At 40.2% G+C, this 15753-nt stretch overlaps 3 protein-coding genes across 3 annotated transcripts; all 3 read right to left on the reverse strand.

The window, feature by feature from the left end:
* Positions 1-1192: 1192 nt before the first annotated feature.
* LOC143021624 (uncharacterized) lies at positions 1193-4505 on the reverse strand. Its single transcript, XM_076179231.1, has 3 exons — positions 4452-4505; positions 3871-4080; positions 1193-1657 (listed from the first exon to the last, which is right to left on the reverse strand). Exons 1-3 carry the CDS (start codon positions 4503-4505, stop codon positions 1193-1195), a joined length of 729 nt encoding a protein of 242 aa, XP_076035346.1.
* A 1307-nt stretch (positions 4506-5812) lies between these two features.
* On the reverse strand, positions 5813-9638 carry LOC143021625 (uncharacterized). Its single transcript, XM_076179232.1, has 5 exons — positions 9594-9638; positions 8396-8450; positions 8242-8284; positions 7302-7476; positions 5813-6268 (listed from the first exon to the last, which is right to left on the reverse strand). Exons 1-5 carry the CDS (start codon positions 9636-9638, stop codon positions 5813-5815), a joined length of 774 nt encoding a protein of 257 aa, XP_076035347.1.
* A 541-nt stretch (positions 9639-10179) lies between these two features.
* On the reverse strand, positions 10180-11612 carry LOC143021626 (cuticle protein AM/CP1114-like). Its single transcript, XM_076179233.1, has 2 exons — positions 11592-11612; positions 10180-10635 (listed from the first exon to the last, which is right to left on the reverse strand). Exons 1-2 carry the CDS (start codon positions 11610-11612, stop codon positions 10180-10182), a joined length of 477 nt encoding a protein of 158 aa, XP_076035348.1.
* Positions 11613-15753: the final 4141 nt, after the last annotated feature.

Genomic DNA, 15753 nt, shown 5'->3' on the forward strand with positions numbered 1-15753 from the left:
TGTGTGTGTGTGTGTGTGTGTGTGTTTATGCGTGTGTATGTGTGTTTCAAAGTTGAACGATAAAATTTCTGGCGCTGATCCCTCAAGTGTTTCCTTAGAGGAAGAATCTTTGCCAACTCCATGGCCAGTATCCCTTTCCACCAACGCTGTGAAAAAAGGGGAAAGCTGAAGTGACATTCTCCAGTACAAAAAGGAGTGAGATGAAGAAGTGGTAATCGTCATGGGAACATAGTTGTGGCATAATTCCCATATATTGAAAGTATTTTCTAACAAGTGTACGTTATATCTAAATATGGGTACAACAGTCCTTTTTCTTTGACTTTTCAAAGTGAAATTGATGGCCAGGAACAGGAAAATGTTAATTACATTTGATATATTCAACTTTCTGATTATGTCAGTGGCCTGTGCTTTCTGGAACATCTGAGTAACTGTTCGTACACGCACGATCTAACATTCCAACACTCCTGATGGCTGGGAGTTCGCTAGAGCCTGTTAGTTATGTAGTGCTCAGTTATAATCAGACCTGGACAGGCAGAGATTTTTTTCTACCGTATTGATAAACAGGAATAACAATTTCTGTTACATGCCATTCTCACTTCTCTGCCGTGTTAATGAAATACTGAAATACTGATTTAGGCAGACTAGTATTCCTGTCTCATAAGTTGATGTTGATCGTGTAATTTGTGATTAAATGGGGTTCATTTGCTTAATCATTAGGGAAGGGCTAAGCACAAAGATCTACTTCAGAAATTACTTAATTGTGAGAGGAAGAGAGGTATGTCGGTCTCTGCTGACACTGCCCACTCCTAGAGTAGAATGTTTCTGAATCTTTGAAAATTCGTGGCCACATATCATCCTATGAACACTCTATGGATCAAGAAGTGAAGGCTGTTTCAAGAAATCAAAAGTAATAATGACATACTGCCCTCTTATTCACAAATCCCTACATTGTTCATCGTGTTCGTTTTGTGGCTATTCATTGATATAATATTCACTTTTATACAAACAGTGTGTGTGGGGTAGTGGATGGGTTTGAGCGATTGTATAAATCAATAAAAGGGTTGCTGGGAATATGAAGACCAAATCACTTATAATTCTTATCGAGTTTAATTAATGAAAAATAAGATATTCAACATCAATAAATATGTGATGAAACTAGAATAATGAAGTGAAGAATGGTGTATGAACGAATCTAAACAGGAGCCCCATAGCTTCTGCTAGGGGTGGACACGGATCCTCCACGAGCGGCCTCACGGGCCTTGGCCTCGTCCTGCTGGCGGGCGAACTCGATCTGGTCGAGAACGAACTGTGGGATTGGATGGGGGAAGGCGGGCGCCACGGGTAGGAAGGGCGACTCTGGCTGGTAGCCATTGGCGTCGGCGACGAAGCTTAGATCGAAGACCTGTCCGTCGGGGAAGGTGAAGGAGACTTTGCCCTGTTGGGAGCCACCGGGACCTCCCTGCTCGCTGCGAACGATGCCGTCACCGGTCTCCACGTCGAAGCTGTAGACACCGGTGGCATCCGGGTGTATGCGGTCGTCCCTGATGATGGGCACTACGTCCACCACGCGGTGAACACCACCACCGGAAGATGCAGGGGGAGCCACGTAGTAGCCGGTCTCGGCCAGAGCCGTGGCGACCAGACAGGCGAGCACAACCTGTACATAAAAATGAGTTGTCATTATACAAAACTTTATCATCAAAGTATCAGTACCTGACTTTATCCAATGTTATGAGTAGAAGACATATGAGAGATACTTGCTGTGAACATAGTGATGTCTTGAGCGAGTGTGATGATGGGTCAGATCGGCCTCGTGCTTATATATGCCGTGAGACACTGCAACCGGTGTCATTTGCTCCTTTGACCTCTTCATGTCGTAAGAGTGATTGTTAACGAGCTCAGTAAGGAAATGCATACCCTCCACTGATAAACCGATTCCCAAGTGTAAACCTTTCTCCACTAGAGAAGAAATTATTTTTGTAATGTATTCAATACATGTGTATACAGAGGTCTACATATGCCTATAAATATTCTTTTCAATTCGGTGGCCTCCAAATAACAGTTAGATTACCTACAGACAATGAAACCTACTCATATGATTGTAGTACACATCTTCAGGTGCACTTTTAATCTTGTTTGCTTGTATGATATTGGTTTTCTACTTTCAGTTTTAGGTGATGTGTCAGACACTTATTGTAATATTCATGTTGAGCATATATATATATATATATATATATATATATATATATATATATATATATATATATATATATATATATATATGTATATATATATATATATATATATATACTATATATATATGTATATATATACGATATATATATATATATATATATATATATATATATCGTATATATATATATATATATATATATATGTATATATATATGTATGCATGCATATATATATACATAAATATACATATATATATATACATATATATATATTTATACATATATATATATATATACATAAATATACATATATATATATATATATATATATATATATATATATATATGTGTGTATATATATATATATATATATATATATATATATATATATATATATGTATATGTACATATATATACTTCAGTGAACCATCAGTAAAAGGAAGAGGAGCACATAGTACAAAACGGGTTAAAACTGTTTACCAGTCTTCCACATATCTGTACATTTCTACGAAGTTATCACTAGACTGGTGGTTAGGAATCGTAGATCGTTTGCTAATCTGAGAGGGTGCTCTCACTCATCCAAATACTTCATTCACAGAGTCATCGTCTGTTAGTGTACTTTTTTGTCTCCAGGCATACTGTTAGCCAGGAATAATAATCATAAAGTCTTGAGCTTCTTCGTTGATTTATTGCCCTCTAGTTGGAGTCCAGGTGAGGAAGCGGGTCAGATCATCCATGAAAGTGAGACCACACATTGCTCCTGTAAGTAGAACAAGAAAGGGCTCTCCCAGGTCAAGGTATGCGCGATCCAGCTTTTCAGTAACATCATGGAGCCTCAGGAAGACTTCTGAAACCTCCCTCAGAGAAGTGTGAGCCAGGCCCTGGGTTCCGAACCAAGTGAAGGTCGGAAGCGCATGTTGCTGAAGGTCGCGGTTTAACCTGACAAAAGAATGTAGATGATTTAGACACCGGTAGTCTAGTAGTACCACACACCGGAAGCATTTCAGGGTCGGGTTACATAGTCAGGACGAGATTTTCACTTGGATCATGATAAAAAAAAAAAAAGAATAAATAGATAAATAGAAAAATAAAAATAAAAAGTTTGGGAAACAATGACTCAGACGTTTTTATTTCATGTGTCTTTTAAGTTCACTCTCACGTCCCTGGTGACTGTATACCAGAAACCAATGTTGCGTAACCAGTCCTAAGTGACCTGAATCTGTAATAATATAACCAGGGAAGGCAATCCTTTAAATGTCCACAACTTTTCATAATGGGTTAAGTCCATAATCCTGGGATCGGACAGCATGATCCCGTAAATTTCTAAGAGATAACAGAATTTTAATGCGCGTCTTCTTTAGTGAGAATGTTATCTGGGTTATCTTCATACTCCTCCATCTTTATAGATCCACTTCTCATTCCCTTTTATATTTGTGAAAGAAATTTTAATGCGTAACTTCATGCTCATAATTGAACCTAGGTGAAAGTAAAAACAACTTCCTTAATCGCGTAGTCAATAACTGGAATGATCTTACCGCGGAATCAGCGAATTGTATAAAACTTTGAATCTTAATACTCATCTTAGGGCTTATTTTATATATGTCAGTTGGTTACCTTGTTTGCTTGTTCACTTAAAAATTGTTGATTTTTTTTTTTCTTTTTTTTTTTTTTTTACTTGTTCTATATCTGATCTCTCTGTGCACCGAGAAATTTGCTGGCATGTTTTGCCAATACCAGTGCAGTATGCCATTTTCATTTCCGGTCCGCTCTGAGACTTACTGAACTTGAATTGCCATGTACGATGTACACCCGAAACCCAGACGCCATGACAACAACGCTCAGTGTCATCCAATAATGCACTTAGCTGCAGAATGAACTTTTGTGCCTGCTTTCATTTAATATAAGAATGAAAAGCATATACTTTGCAGATTTATAATACACTATGATTGTTGCAATAGATCCTATGTATCCAAAACGCTGCTATCTGTCCTTAACAGACTGGTAATTTTGTAATGTGCCCGAAATATCTTGTACTCCTCTGACCATTCCAGAGCATTTTCACTATTGATAGATTGATTGAACATTTTCATCATTTAAGTCAGTGGCTTAGCAATTCAGTCAAGATTGTATATTGATTCCTTATTCTATTACGGAGACCAATGAATTGATAAAGGTATTATTTTTAATCGTTCGGAAAATCCCTTATGCTTCACCTTTTCTGCCTGTATGAGGCCGAATTCCTTCACTGGAAATTACAAGTCCAGTTGATCCATTCTTCAGTAAACTTGTGTTTTCCAAGTGTAGCGACATAGCTTTTGACATTAATCCCGTGAGAGCATCTCACGGCCATGATCACTTCCAGGTGACACTGTGAGAGAAACCTAATTATCCATTTATCTACCTATATATACCATAAAGCTTTTTCGCCCTTATAAGGAAGGTAGCCAGCCAAGGCATGCATCCTCCCACTATCCACCTACACCCATCCATCGTCCATTTGTTTCTCTTTTAGTTTAGCTTCTTGTGGATGAAGGTCCTTCCCTATTCCCCGCCCATTGGCTGGGTCAGAAGGAATGCAACAAGACACAGCACATCCAAACAAGACCCGGCAGCGAAAGCGAAATGACATTATCCAGTCTAAAGAGCCGTAGGATTAACACGTAATAATCGTCATGAGTTACGAACATAATTGTAGGATCACTCCCATAGAATAAAAACATTTGCCAATAACAATGCCATATATCTAGATACAAGTATAGCAGGGCCTTTTCCGGACTTGTTAAAAAGGAATTGATGTCCAGGGACGGGAAACTGTCAAAGTCAATCAATATATTCATCTTTATAGGATGTTTAGTTGCCTGTATTTTATGGAACATCAGAGTAACCGTTCGTATGACTATGATTTGGTATTTTTACACTTCCGTGGGCTAGACCATAGTTTAATCATGTAGTGGCCAGTTATACTCAGACCTGGATTTGATGAAATGATAAAGCATAACTTCAATCATACTAGTTTTCTGTCTCTCAAATTAATAAGAACCCTGTCATTTGTGATGAAAAGGGTTCAGTTTCTTCAAAATTTGGAAAGGGTTGAGCATGAAGAACTACTGGAATTTCTCAACTACGAGTATGTCGTTTCTACTGGCATTGTCGTCTCTCAATGGAGAATGTTCCTGAACCTTTGAGCAACAGTAGCTATGTAGCATCACTTGAACATTCTAAATGCACGGCTGTTCGTCACGAACTGAAGGTTTTTGATAAGTCACCAAGAGGAATAACTACATGCCACATTCTGATTTACATAACTACTTATTCTTCGTCATTGCTTTCAGCCAATGGTCTATTCATATAAACACCATTCATATTGGGGTGGCAATGTTTACGTATACTGATGTAATATTCATAATTACAGAAAACAACAATGGGTGTCGGTGATGTGTGAGTAAGTGGTATAAATAAAGAAAAAACAAACTTCTAGACACGAAATACAAGGGACATGAAAACCAAATCACTTACAATTCTTCTCGAGTTTAATTCATGAAAAAATGGGATGTTCAACATCCATAAATACGTGATGGAACTAGAGTGACGAAGTGAAAGAGGGTGTATGCAGGAGTTTAGTTGGGAGCACCGTAGCTCCTGCTGGGGGAAGACACAGATCCTCCACGGGCCTTTGCCTCGTCCTGTTGGCGGGCGAACTCGATCTGGTCGAGAACGAACTGTGGGATTGGGTGGGGGAAGGCGGGTGCCACGGGTAGGAAGGTAGACTGTGGCTGATATCCATTGGCGTCGGCAACGAAGCTGAGATCGAAGACCTGTCCGTCGGGGAAGGTGAAGGAGACTTTGCCCTGTTGGGAACCGCCGGGTCCTCCCTGTTCGCTGCGAACGATGCCGTCACCGGTCTCCACGTCGAAGCTGTAAATACCGGCGGCATCCGGGTGTACGCGGTCGTCCCTGATGATGGGCACCACATCCACCACTCGGCGACCACCTCCACCACCGGAGGAGGCAGGGGGAGCCACGTAGTAGCCCGTATCGGCCAAAGCCGTAGCAACCAGACAGGCAAGCACAATCTGTACATAAAAATGAGTTGTCATTATACAATACATTATCATCAAAGGATCCGTATCTGACTTCATCCAATGTTATTAATATGAGATTTAGGAGAGATACTTGCTGTGAACATGGTGAAGTCTTGAGTGAGTGTGATGATGGGTCAGACCGTCTCGTGCTTATATATGCCACAAGTCACTGCGCCAGGTGTTATCGTCTCCTTTGACCTCGTCAAATCGTGAGAGTGATTGTTGACGACCCCAGTCAGGAAATACATACATTCCATTGCGAAGCTGATTCCTAAGTCTAAAGTTTTCTTCATCAGAGAATATCTTCATCAAGGTTCATATTTAATGTATATGGAAACACACGTCTACGTTTCTGAAAAATCATCGACCCCCAAATAACAGTTAGTATACCTGCAGCAAGTAGAATTGTTTTTTATGTGATTTCTTTCTGAAAGTAGATTTTCGGGTGCAAATTTATATGATATTCATCATGAATATTAGAGTAGTTTGTTTTTGGTATTAGCTGAAGTATTAGAAACTTATACTGATATCCGTGTTGAGTATTGGAACTGTCTTTTTTATCTCCAAATTATGTATTAGGCACTTTTAATCGAATTTAATGTGCTTAATGAGATACTGTTATTGAACACTACGCCGAGACAGCCATTATACAGTGCATAACATATAAACACTACAGAGAATGTTGGAGATTACCACGGAGATACATAAGAAAAAAAACTTGGAGCAACATCAGTAAAAGGAACAGAGACACCTGATGCAAAAGTGGTTAAAAATGTTAACCAGTCGTCCACCTACCGGTACGTTTTCGTCGAACCTGTTACGAGATGGATGGCAAGATGTCATAGATCGGTTCAAATACTTCATTCACGGTGTCATCATCTGCCAGTGTGCGTGTTGTCCTCACATACGTTGTTAACCACAAATATTACTCGTAAAGTCTAGAGTTTCGTTGCTGATTTATTGCCTCCGAGTTAAAGTCGCGGTGAGAAGGCGTGTCAAATCAACCATGAAAGTTAGTCCACACTTGATCTCGTAAAGGGGACAGGAAAGGGCTCTTCCAGGTCAAGGCGTGCGCGCTCCAGCTTTTCAGTGGAGTCCCAGGAAAACTTTTGAAACCTCCCTCGGAGTAGTATCTCCCAAAGCCGGGGTCGCGGACCAAGTGAAGGTCACAAGTGTGTTTCTGAAGGTCAAGAAGTGGCCTGATACAAGAATAAAGATGATTTAGAGACACCGGGTGCATTTCAGGGATCAGGTCGCATGGTCAGAACGAGATACTCACTTGGTTCGTGATCGAAAAAAAAAATGTGAATCATTGACTCAGACTCTTTATTTCAAGCGTCTTTTAGGTTCACTATCACGTCCCAGGGGACTGTATACCAGAGACCAATGGTCCGTAACCAGTTCTAAGTGACCCGAGTCTATAATCATAAAATTAGGAAAGGCAACCCTTTAAATGTCCATTACTTTTCATGTTGAATTAATCTCATAATACTGCAGTAGTGTAAATCCTCGGGTCGGACAGCATGATCCCGGGAATTTCCAGAAGCTAACAGAAGTTTAATGCGAGTCTCGTTTAGCGGGGATATTATGTGGATTATCTTCACACTCCTTCTTCATAGGTTCACTTTTCATTCCTTTTCTAGTCGTGAAAGAAATTTTAATGTGTTATTATATACTTTTAATCTAGTTTAGATGAAGGTAAAAGCAATTTCATGAATCGTATCAATAATTGGAATAATCTTACCGTGAAGACAACAAATTTTAGAAGACTTTCATGCTTTAAGATTGAGATGAATAGACATATAAGCATTGATAGAAAAAACAACAATAAAAATAGAAAAAACTCACCATACCACTCCAACGCAATGGGAAGTGAGGCACCTCTGGTAAGGCACCGCCCTGTTAGTTGCGGTAAGCCGTTTTTTTTTTTTTTTTTTTTTTTGGGGGGGGGGTCACCTCCTCACCTGGCCAGGGCTGTCTGGTCTCGGTACTCGAACTCACGACCACCTGCTCATGAGTTCAACACGGTATCCACGGGACTATAATATCTATGAGTTGGTTATTTTGTTTACTTGTTCACTTAACTGTTTCTTGCTTATCTGTTTACTTGTTCTATACCCGATCTCATTATGGACCCGACAGATTTGCCAGCATTTTTTGCCAATACAAATAACTGCAGTATATCATATCCATTACCGGTGTGTCATTTCTGTGTCCTGAAGCTGAGAGAACTCGAATTCATCCTCTGACACACAGTATATCAACGGTGTCTACGAGTGTCTGACCAAGTCCTGGAACAAATAAAGTCAGTTGAAGAAAATCATTATCATTTACAATGTATACCCGAAACAAATATGCCATGAGGACAACGCTCAAAGCCATTCAGTAATTCAGTGGCTTTACACTCAGTTACAGAATGAATTCTTGTGTATGTTTTCGTTTGATATTCGAATGAAAAGGATATAGTTTGCAAATCTCTATTCTTCTGTTGTTGTTATTGTTGTTGTTATTAGTGTTGTTGTTGCAATACAGCTTATGTAATCAAAACTCTGCCACATGTCCTTAACAGACTCGCTGTTGTGTAACACGCCTGAAATACCTTGCACTCCTTTCTGACCCTTCCTGAGCATTTTCACTATTGTGAGATCGATTGAACATTTGCGTCATTTGAGTCAGTGACTTAGCAATTCAGGCGAAATTGTGAACGAACACTTAATTCTAATTACGGAGATCCATGATTTGATATAGGCCTTTTTAAGCATTAGGAACGTTACTTGTGAATCTCCTTTTTCTGTCTGCATAATGCCGAATTCATTTGCTGCAAATGACAAGTTTCTGGTAGTTTGAATTTTTTTTTTTTTCAGAAAAATTGTGTTTTCCAAGTTTAGCAATATATGCATGATGCCGAATTCATTTGCTGCAAATGACATGTTTCTGGTAGTTGAATATTCTTTTTTCAGAAAAATTGTGTTTTTCAAGTTTAGCAATATGTCTTCTGATGCTATTCGCTCGAATGCTTCCCTACGGAAGGAATCTTTGATAAGACCACGGGCATTATCCCTTTCAGATAACGCGATAAGAAAAAGCGAAGCGACCTTTTCTTGCCTAGAGAGCAGTGGGATAAATGCATGATCATCGTCACAGGACAGGAACTTTCCAGTACCTGTGTTTCATGGAACCTCAAATTAATCGTTCATGTACCTTCGATCTAATCATTTTACTCTCCCGTGGGCTGGGAGTTGTCTGGAACCAGTGTTTTAATTACATGCTGTCCAGTTATACTCAAAACTAAAAATTTTGGAACGATGAAGCTTACCTTCAAGCTCACTAGTTCCTTGTCCCACAGGTTTATGATGACCATGTCATTTGTGATTTAATGGAGTTCAGTTTCTTCAAAATTAGGAAAGGGAGATATGTAGGTTTCTTCTGTCATTGTCATTTCTCATGGGAGAATGTTCCTGAATTTTTTAACAAGAGGAGCTATGTAGCATCACTTGAACATTCTAAATGCACGGCTGTCCATCATGAATTGAAGGTTCGGCAAGCAACCGAGAAGAATTCTACATGCCACACTCTTATTTACATATCTACCTATTCTTAGTCATTGCTTTCAGCCAATGGTCTATTCATATATAAACACCATTTATATTGAGGTGGCAATGTTTACGTATACTGATGTAATATTCATAATTACAGAAACACAACAATGGGTGTCGGTGATGTGTGAGTAAGTGGTATAAATAAAGAAATAACAAGTTTCTAGGCACGAAATATAAGGGGTATGAAAACCAAATCACTTACAATTCTTCTCGAGTTTAATTCATGATGAAATGAGATGTTCAACATCCATAAATACGTGATGGAACTAGAGTAACGAAGTGAAGGAGGGTGTATGCAGGAGTTTAGTTGGGAGCACCATAGCTCCTGCTGGGGGAAGACACAGATCCTCCACGGGCCTTGGCCTCGTCCTGTTGGCGGGCGAACTCGATCTGGTCGAGAACGAACTGTGGGATTGGGTGGGGGAAGGCGGGTGCCACGGGTAGGAAGGGAGACTGTGGCTGATAGCCATTGGCGTCGGCAACGAAGCTGAGATCGAAGACCTGTCCATCGGGGAAGGTGAAGGAGACTTTGCCCTGTTGGGAACCGCCGGGTCCTCCCTGCTCGCTGCGAACGATGCCGTCACCGGTCTCCACATCGAAGCTGTAAATACCGGCGGCATCCGGGTGGACGCGGTCGTCCCTGATGATGGGCACCACGTCCACCACTCGGCGACCACCTCCACCACCGGAGGAAGCAGGGGGAGCCACGTAGTAGCCCGTATCGGCCAAAGCCGTCGCAACCAGACAGGCAAGCACAATCTGTACATAAAAAATGAGTTGTCATTATACAATACATTATCATCAAAGGATCCGTATCTGACTTCATGCAATGTTATGAATATGAGATTTAGGAGAGATACTTGCTGTGAACATGGCGAAGTCTTGAGTGAGTGTGATGGGTCAGAACCGTCTCGTGCTTATATATGCCACAAGTCATTGCGGCCGGTGTCATCGTCTCCTTTGACCTCGTCAAATCGTGAGAGTGATTGTTGACGACCCCAGTAAGGAAATGAATATCTTTCAATGAGAACCCTAATCCCAGTTATAAAATTTTCTCCTCCAGAGAACTTCATTTGTAAATATATTAAATGTTAGTCTATGTATCTATGTACGAGTATGCGTGGTTTCAGAAATGTTGTCAAATTCTAAAACCTAATTGGAGTACCCATAACAATTTTTTTCTGGTAACAAAATTTTCTTTACATACATTTTCAGTTGAAATTCTGGTTCCGTTTGGTTTCTGTGATATCCATATTTTTTATTGGAACTTTTTTTTTTAAGTTTTAGTGTGTATTTGGCACTTATCAGGATATTAATTTTGACGGTTGGAACATATTTTTTCAGTTCGATATGATGTTCTACATACATAAATGCTGTTATTCAGCATACATGCATACATACATACATACATACATACATACATACATACATACATACATACATACATACATACATACATGCGGTTATTCAGCGTTGCACCTCTTTGTTCTAGAGTGGTAAGAGTTGCCATGGTGATGGATGAAATAGCCTGGCGACAATACAAATAAAGGGAACAGTGCCATCCAGTACAAAAGGAATCACAAATGCTAGCCAGTCTTCCACATACCGGCACGTGTTCTACGAACCTATCACTAGATGGATGATAAAGGGTCATTATCAGTCTGAGAGATTTTTCATACCTAATACTTCATTCACAACGTCATCGTTTGTCATACTTGGTGGTTGTCTCCAGACATTTTGGTAGCCAGCCATGTTACTTATGAACTCTAATATCGCTGATTTACTGCCCCTTAGTTGGTGTCGTGGTGAGGGAGCGGGTCAGATCATGCATGAAAGTGAGACCACACCTGGCTCCTGTAAATGGAACAGAAAAGGGCTTTCCCGGGTCAAGGCGTGCGCGCTCCAGTTTTTCAGTAATATCAAGGAGCCTCAGGAAGGGCACTGAAACATCTCTCAGATAAATATTCCCTAAACCCGGAGTCGTGAACCAAATGAAGGTTGCAAGCGCATGTTGCTGAAGGTCCCGGAATGTCCCTGATGAAAAATAAAGTGAATTAGAGACACCGGTAGTGCAGTGGTACGGTACACCAGAAGCATTTTAGGAGTTAGGTTGCATGAACAGGGCGAGATTCTGAGGCTATGATAGATAATGATAATAATAAATTAATAAATGATAATAACAGGAACCATTTCTTACAGGCCTTTATTTAGGTGATTACAAAGGCAGAGCATGCATGCCGACAGGAGACCTTTTGGTCCATATCTAGGTCGGATGCCATAAAAAAAAATGATAAATTCATAAAAAACTATGTCAATAATTAATAAAATACATTGGCATTCATTATAGGCAGGCAACCTCAATTCGTGTAGTCTGGAGCCTATTCGTCAGCGTCTGTCTGTCACTGGGTGGGCGCAGGCCAAATTGCTTCAAGTAACAGTTACAGTCCGATGGATGTCTCGTAGAGGTGGGTTGGTTGGTGCAGTCAATGATGTAAGTGATGCAGCGATCTAAATGCATTTCTGCCTCCTTTCTTCAACCCTCGCGTTGGCACCAATGTAATGATCAGGGTGTTGTCCTCTTCCCACACGACACGCTTCCAGCCAGCCACCTATCCGTCTCCATCCTACGAATTTGCGCCCAACACTAACACGCTTCGATTTTTAAATGCACTTTTATGTCCCTATTCACTGTATACGAGAGACCAAAATTCTTGGACCGCTCTCAGGCATGTGCTGCATTCATTTATCTGTTACTGAAAGGTGCATATAACGTCCTTTCTATCCATTCACCATTTTTCATACATTCTTTCAAAAGTGTAAAATCACCGATTCGTTAGCATGAACCTAGGAATTTTCTGGAAAGTACTGTCTATGTCATATTCATCTTGACCTACACAAATATTATTTGGATTATTTTCATACTGTGCTCTCTTCATAAATTCACAGTCCTTTCTATTTGTAACCGTGAACAAGCCTTTCAATGTCAGATAGAATGTTCCTTTGTGTAATGTTTTCGCCAACCGCGTGGTCAGTGAATGGAGTGAACTAACCGTAAAGGTGACGGAATGCATTAAAGTGCACACTTTGAAATTCCATTGGATAGACAACACAGCAATGTGCTGCAATATTCGTTAATTAGGTATTCTATTTGCTGGTTTAGTTATTTACTTGCTTCTTTGTGTGTGTGTGTGTGTGTGTGTGTGTGTGTGTGTGTGTATTCACTTGGTCTTTGGATCACGTGTTGGACTCGTGATCGATAGCTATTTCCCTCCTGGAAGAGAGCTCAGAGCTCGTAGGTCCGATCTATGGGTAATGCTATGACCTTGCACACACACACACCCCCAACTCCCCGCCCACGAGAGTTGGAGTAACACCCCTCAGCGCTGCGATACTGATATTATTTCAGCCCCGGGCGAGAGTCGAACCCGGACCTCCGTAGTGGCAGGCCAGAGCTCTAACCACAGCGCCATGTGTGTGTGTGTGTGTGTGTGTGTGTGTGTGTGTGTGTGTGTGTGTGTGTGTGTTTGTACTTATTTATACATTCGGCCTCGTTATGGACCGCAGACCATTGTGACATACCGCATCGATTATATATCGGCACAACATTTCTGTGTCCTGTGATATACTAAACTTGTAACTCGATTTCACCCACCGACATATATCATCGGAGTCAACGGGTACCAAATCAGGTATTGAAAAAAAAATAATAACGACAAATGGAAAGATTTATGGCCATTCACAAAATACATACAAAACCCAAATGGCATTAGAAGTGTCATCCCATAATACATGGTCAGCATTTTACACTCAATCCTCGGAATAAGTATTTCCATTTGCTTTCGATCAGTAAACGAATGAAAAGGATATCTTCAGACTCACATTCCACTGAATTGTCGTAGCACATCTTCTGTAGCCAAAACATTGGCACTTTTCCATAACATTACGTAATTTTGAAAGAAACCCCAAACTCCATATATTCTTTCATTTTCAATTCCAGGATCACTGTTGTTAGATCAAGGAGACATTTTCATCATCTGAGTCATTGGCTAGCCATTCAGGTAAATTTGAGTAAATAATTTATTCTAATTTCGGACACTCGTGAATAAATGAGTTCCTTTTTCACAATGGAAACTCCCTTGGTTTCCATTTTTTCTCAGATAACTTACCTGTCTACAATCGTTAGTTGCGTGTGCTATCTGGTTTAAGAGATTATTTGCTGGCTGGGCGTTCGTCAGAGCCAGGGTTGAAGTGATAGTATGAAAGGAGCCTTGAGGGAGGGTGCACTGCAGGTTCCTCGGCCTATCCCCGAGGAGTGATACAGCTTCTATACTTTACCACAATTACTTTATCCAGTTTGGTAAAGTTAGATATAGGGCGTGATGTGCATATGCAGTATGTTGGAATAGTTTGAGTGGAGTCAGAAACCAAAGTAAAGACCTCGATCATACTCATTACGTTCCAGCACTGAAGTAACACTTGTATACAGTTGGAGAAAAGGGTTAGAAAGTCGTTAAAGAGTGACTTGAACAATTGCCTAATAGCACTTCCCAGGGATCGAAGTCGTACCTCCCGCGTTCGAGGTAGGAACTCCTCTAAAAATCTATAGTAAAGCTCCGTTGAACGTCCGTGGATCAAGAAATAAATCCTCTGTTCAGTAACCAAGAGCAACAAAGATATGCAACACTCTTATTCACTTATCTTTCTATATTCGTTCATTAATTTCTTCTCAGGGGTTATTTACATGTTTATAGAACTCACAGAGGGTTAATGTGTTCAAATATCAGTATAACATTTAAATGTATGCAAACGGTACCACATGACATTATACTCATCATCAGATTAGCTTTCACGAAAGATAGCCTCAAAAGAAGTTCAGAGATATTCATTTGCAGTATCAGAAGTGGATGAACATAGATGAATGCGTGTGCTCCCTTAAATCTAGGTTTAAGAAGGAAATAGGCAAGAACTAGTTTACCAACAGGGTGGTTAACGAATGGAATAGGCTTAGGTAACCATTTAGTGAGCGCTGAAACAATTAATTATTTTAAGAGATGATTAGATAGCTTTATGGATGGCAGGTGATAAAAGACATGGAAGTACCTAGGTTAGGCCTTATAGTCTCTTTCAGAATCCTCCATTCTTATATTCTTACGTAAAAAAATAAAATAAAATAGAAATAAATAAATACCCTTTGAGTACCATCGATGTCATCGGTTGAATATTGCGAAAATACCTTAGGTTGTCCATAAGACCTCGTACAGCCGATGACAATCGAATTTAACAGCTGACCATGACCTTATTATCATTCATTATCAGTGAAATGATCACGAGATATACCTAGCGTTTGGAGTTTAACGCGGACAGCAATTCGTCTGGTGAGCGTATTAACAAGTGTTAGTCTTTTCGGATCTCAGCGGTAACGCAGAGATAGAGTATCAGCAAAAATTTTACATACATACCATGTCAGTCTACAAAGACTTGAACTTACACCAAAGTACCAAGGAATAATAGTGGGATGCATTAAACCATTATGAATTAGAGTGTGTGTGTGTGTGTGTGTGTGTGTGTGTGTGTGTGTGTGTGTGTGTGTGTGTGTGTGTGTGTGTGTGTGTGTGTGTGTGTGTGTGTGTGTGTGTGTGTGTGTGTGTGTGTGTGTGTGTGTGTGTGTGTGTGTGTGTGTGTGTGTGTGTGTGTGTGTGTGTTGTGCGCACGCGCCCACGCTCGCGTGTGTGTCTATGTGTATGAACTGCAAGGAATATGAAAATCAAATGACTTATATATCTTTTAAATTTATTTTGTGAAAAAATAAGATTTTCAACAATCATAAATACGTGATGGAACTAGAGTGACGAAGTGAAGGAGGGCGTATAAATGAGT

This window comes from Oratosquilla oratoria, chromosome 42, assembly GCF_046742065.1.
Source record: "Oratosquilla oratoria isolate Oo_2021 chromosome 42, ASM4674206v1, whole genome shotgun sequence".
NCBI classification, from domain to species: domain Eukaryota; kingdom Metazoa; phylum Arthropoda; class Malacostraca; order Stomatopoda; family Squillidae; genus Oratosquilla; species Oratosquilla oratoria.